This window comes from Nicotiana tomentosiformis, chromosome 3 (assembly GCF_000390325.3).
Source record: "Nicotiana tomentosiformis chromosome 3, ASM39032v3, whole genome shotgun sequence".
NCBI classification, from domain to species: domain Eukaryota; kingdom Viridiplantae; phylum Streptophyta; class Magnoliopsida; order Solanales; family Solanaceae; genus Nicotiana; species Nicotiana tomentosiformis.
Window position 1 is genome coordinate 23,887,005 of NC_090814.1, and position 3,558 is coordinate 23,890,562.

The 3,558-nt window shown below is 37.5% G+C and overlaps 1 protein-coding gene across 1 annotated transcript; it reads left to right on the top strand.

The window, feature by feature from the left end:
- The first annotated feature begins 434 nt into the window (after nt 1–434).
- Nucleotides 435–2,233, top strand: LOC104098810 (berberine bridge enzyme-like 8). Its single transcript, XM_009605642.4, has one exon. It carries the CDS (start codon nt 470–472, stop codon nt 2,117–2,119), a length of 1,650 nt encoding a protein of 549 aa, XP_009603937.1. The 5' UTR covers nt 435–469; the 3' UTR covers nt 2,120–2,233.
- The last annotated feature ends 1,325 nt before the right edge of the window (nt 2,234–3,558 follow it).

Here is a 3,558-nt window from a genome sequence, read left to right on the forward strand (position 1 = left end):
TATTGAAATTACTCATAGGCACACAAATCTTGGTAGGCGTTTAATGGACTTTTAAGGTTAAAAGTGGTATTCAATTTTGATGGGTATTTTGGTCTTCAATCTTTTAACTTTTAGACATCATGCTTATAATATAGCGGGGAGACTTTTGGACTTCGTGCTTGTAATATAGTATGATTATTTGCTGTTCTCAGATAATTCGTGTTAAATTAAATCATGTATCTTTTAAATCGCGTATAAATTTAATTGTTATTCATTTACAGGGTAAATAAAAGTTTAGGTAATCTAACTATAACAACGAGTAAGTTTTCATAATAAGCGTGATAACTTTAAAAATAGAGTTAAGCTTTGCTATATTTGATTAGATTTTACACAAATTAAAACTTTAACTATCAATATATAAAAATTAAATCCATTCTCTATTTATAGTCAGTTCGAGGATACTAGCTCCCATACACAAAAGATTAACAAGATGAGAGTTTCAGGCTTTCCCTCAATACATCTTCTTCTTGTTGTTATTCTTGTTTCATTGGCAACCTCAAGCTTAGCCCAAGATCAAGATCATCTCAGCTTCATTCAATGCCTTAAACTCTATTCAGATTCTCTTTTCCCAATCTCCACAAACCTCTACAATCCAGAAGACGCTTCCTATTCATCCGTCCTTAGTGCTTCCATTCGAAACCTTCGTTTCAATGAGTCTTATACCCCAAAACCCCACCTCATTATCACCGCTACTCATGAATCTCATGTCCAGGCTGCCATTTTATGTGGCAAGAGCCATGGCGTTGAGATGAGAATCCGAAGTGGTGGCCATGATCATGAGGGTTCTTCTTACGTTTCACTTGTCCCGTTCTTTGTTCTTGATCTTTTGAACTTTAGGTCCATCGATATGAACATTGACAAAGAGACTGCTTGGGTTCAATCTGGTGCTACAGTTGGGGAGCTTTACTACGCAATCGCAAATAAAAGCAAAGTTCATGGTTTCCCTGCTGGAATGTGCCCTACTATTGGGGTAGGTGGACATTTTAGTGGTGGAGGGTTTGGTAACATGATGAGAAAATACGGTCTTTCTGTTGATAATATTATTGATGCAAAATTAGTTGATGCACAAGGTCGTATTCTTGAGAGAGAGTCTATGGGAGAAGACTTGTTTTGGGCCATTACAGGGGGTGGTGCAGCAAGTTTTGGTGTGGTCTTAGCATATAAAATAAAGCTAGTCCCCGTGCCACAAAATGTGACAGTCTTTCAAGTAGAAAAAACTGGTGAAGACAACATTACTGAATCTGTTCACCGTTGGCTAGAAATAGCAGATGGTTTTGATAGAGATGTATTCTTTAATATGATTCTTAATGTAGCAAATCGTGGAGTAGAGAATAAAAACAAGACGATCCGAGCCACATTTATGGGATTTTTCTTAGGAGATTCAGAAAAACTCATCACACTCATGAATGAGACTTTTCCAGAACTGGAATTGCAAAATCAAGATTGTCACCAAGTAAGTTGGATTGAATCAGTGGTATATTGGGGCAATTTCTCCATTAATAATGGTACATCAACTGCAGTTCTACTCAACAGAACACCTCCAGAACTGTATCATAGCAAGATGAAATCGGACTATCTCCAGAGGTCTATACCAAAAGAAGGACTAAAGTTGATATTCAAGAAGATGGTTGAACTAGAGGCTCCTTACATGTTTTTCTACCCTTATGGAGGAAAAATGAGTGAGATTTCACCTGATGAAAAACCGTTTCCTCATAGAGCAGGAAACATAGCAAATATCATGTATGGAACAGATTGGACAGAGCATGGATTTGAAGCTGAATACTATTATAGTGGTTTAACAAGAAAGCTCTATGACTTCATGACTCCTTTTGTGTCCAAGTTCCCTAGGCAAGCATATTTGAACTTCAAAGACTTTGATTTGGGAATCAATCACCACGGAAAGAACAGCTATTTACAGGGGAAGGGATATGGAGACAAGTATTTCAAGGAGAATTATGATAGGTTGGTGGAGATTAAGAGTAGAGTGGATCCTGAGAATTACTTCAAGAATGAACAAAGCATCCCAGTCCGTCCACTTCAAGAAGAAGGCAAACTGCAAAAGGGTATTAGCGTTATTTAAGCTAACTATTTGAAGTATTTGGCTGCTAACTTGTATTTTCAACTTGTTCACTCAAGTGGTAGTGTAAGATCAAAATAAAGGGAAGTTCTTTATGCAACAAGTCTAGTTAATTAACCGTTGAATGAATGGTTATTTTGTTCATCGATTTGACGTTAACAGGAGTAACGGAGAAAATTCTTAAGTACTGTAGTTCTTACTGGTTTTAGCTTTCACTTTCTATACGGAATTAATATGACGGGTGAATCTGATGGGGTTTTTTTCACCTTTTCCATAATCATAACTCACAAGTCCTCCTCGTGCGGCATTGAATGAAAAGTTTGACCTGATGTTTTATACTTTTTTTTCTTTTATTTTATTAAATCCATCCACCCAAGCTTTCACCTCCAGTGGTGTGAGGGGGGAGGGGGCGGGGAATTTGGCATGGATCCTACCTTGTATATCATTAAAGAAAGAAAGGAGTACATTCAGGGGGACATAGCCCTCACCTCCTTAACAAAAAAACTAGGAATGTTAAAAACCTTCTATTATACCTGATGGTCATTGACTTTTACACTTGGGAACTTAGTACATACTACAAAAGAGACTTAGAAAACAATGTTCCTCCTTTCCTATACTATGTAGTTCAGCTCATGGTGGTTCAAAAAACCAATCGACTGCTTTTTAGTCCTTCTCCTGAAATTGGGAAGTATAAGTTGTTTGATCCTCAAGGGACCTCTTACCTCTCTTGGTAAGTCATTTTCCTGGAAGAAATGTTTTTGATCTGGAATAGTTATGGCATACTTAGCAAGAGTATCAGTTACTTCGTCGCCTTCTCTGTAACATTTATATACTTGAATATTTCTTTGATGAATCTTTCTTTGGATACTTTCGCTGATTCTTTATAATTTCCATGGAGGCTTACAAGTTCCCTGATTGAACTATGATCATGGAGTCTAGTTCCAAGTCTAGACCACTGAATTGTTGCTCACAGCACCATGTAATCTCGATAAGTAGAGCTTGAGCTTCATTAAAATTATTAGTGTAGAATTGCGTTGGAAATGCATAGGCCAATAATCATATCCCCATTTCTATTTCTAACAATTTCACCTGCTCTAACTTTACTATGGTTTGGCATAAAGCTACCATCAGTGTTAAGCTTCCAGTTATTTATTTTTGGCTTCAGCCAGTGAACCACAAACTACTGATTCTTGGCTTATAATTCTCTGCAATCCAGCATACGTGCCTCCAGTTCCAGGACTCATCGATTCTGCTGAACTTCTTACCCATAGCTACTTTAACTTGGAAAAGAATTTGGTGAAAAGTTCTGCCAGTGGAAGTGGTTCTCTGATCGTATCTCTTGGTGTATCTGGCTTTCCATACCTCCCAAGATAGGATACTAGGGGTGATAAAGAGGATAAATTGGTGGACTCTATTTTTAGGAGGTGAATTCCACCACTGCC